The 1,463-nt window shown below is 52.8% G+C and overlaps 1 protein-coding gene across 2 annotated transcripts in view; it reads left to right on the forward strand.

Moving 5' to 3' along the window:
• The first annotated feature begins 241 nt into the window (after positions 1–241).
• LOC106820618 overlaps positions 242–1,463 on the forward strand; it is a 3,125-nt gene continuing 1,903 nt past the window's right edge. The window contains exon 1 of one of the 2 annotated variants that reach the window (XM_014825125.1): positions 242–822. In XM_014825125.1, the coding sequence (XP_014680611.1) occupies positions 583–822 (240 nt within the window). In that variant the 5' untranslated portion in view covers positions 242–582. The remainder of the gene's footprint in view (positions 823–1,463) is intronic. The other variant, XM_014825130.1, reaches the window with a different exon arrangement.

Consider the following 1,463-nt stretch of genomic DNA (forward strand, 5'->3'; position numbering starts at 1 on the left):
TAATATATACCGCGCGCGCGCGCCTGCGGTGCGACGGTGATATGCATCATGTATGTTGCACCGCGCGCGCGCCTGAGGTGCGGCGGTGATACACGCCGCGCGGTGCGATTGTGTAATATTGAGCATATTGTTTTCAGTTTTAACGTTCTCAGTAAAATATACGTTTTATCAAAATTTCAGGGGGAGATGCTGTAGTTGTCAACGGGGGGTCGGTAGCACGGGGCGGTCGCCCCCTCTAGAAATAAGTGGGGGATGTATTCTCCCTCCCCGCTATCTACGCCCCTTGAACTTTAAATATAGGTTAGCCTGAAAAATACGCGAGAAAAAACGAGTGCCAACTGGTAGCAGAGCACATAAATCACTGTGATTTATGTGCTCTGCTGGTAGCTAACACATCACCACGCATTCCAGGCATGAAGCCAATACACAACTGGCCGGGAAGTTCCGTTGCATATTTCTAAGAAAGGGTGCATGCAGTACATACGTCCGGGATAGAAAAGATCATACTTGCCAATATAGACGTCATAGCAACGTAGACGAGCCAAGAAGAGAACGCGCGCATTACTGTGTTAATCTGCTATCATGGCTCGCGCCCTTCTGAAGCTTCTCTTCGCCTGTTGCATGATCAAATGCGCACAGTTTACCACTACCAGCACCCCGGCCACGAATACGACGAGCGGAGGCCCCGTCGCCAATGTCTACACGAGTGAACCGGTGGCCGAGTCGAGTTTTGATCAGGGAGGAATTGAATATGTGAATCGAACAGTAGGCGCAATGGAGTCGATCGCGATCGCCGTTAAGCAACTAGCGGCTCTGCAGCAGGTATGTTAGCATGCTCAAGTTACACGAGTCTGATAATTACCTCCGCCCACGGAGTGGAGGGGAGGTTATGTATTCGGGTCTGTGCGTTCGTGAACTGTGTGTGTGACGCGATCGATATCAGCGCGTCAGCGAGCGAGCATGAGGCCGCTGCCGGCCTGAGACCACAGCCGGCTGCTGCTGACTGAGCGGCGAGCGAGCATACATGTACGCTGGGGTATATCGTGGGTTATTCGTGTGTTCGTGAGTCGTATGGCGTATGGCGTATGTCGCTGGCGGAGGTGTGCACTCTCCGTGAGTGCCCTCTGTCTAGTTAAGACATGCACACGCGTGCGCGCACGCACGCCACGCACGCCACGCACGCACGCACGCGCACACACACACACACACACACACACACACACACACACACAATGGAATTGATGATGTAGCGGCTGCAGCGCACGTAATATCATTGACGCAGATCACTGTCATGACGCAGATCACAGCCATGACGCAGATCACAGTCATGACGCAGATCACAGTCATGACGCAGATCACAGCCATGACGCTGATCACAGTCATGACGCAGATCACAGTCATGACGCAGATCACAGTCATGACGCAGATCACGTACACAGTCATGATGCAGATCACAGTCATGA

This window comes from Priapulus caudatus, unplaced genomic scaffold (genome assembly GCF_000485595.1).
Source record: "Priapulus caudatus unplaced genomic scaffold, Priapulus_caudatus-5.0.1 Scaffold42, whole genome shotgun sequence".
NCBI lineage: Eukaryota > Metazoa > Priapulida > Priapulimorpha > Priapulimorphida > Priapulidae > Priapulus > Priapulus caudatus.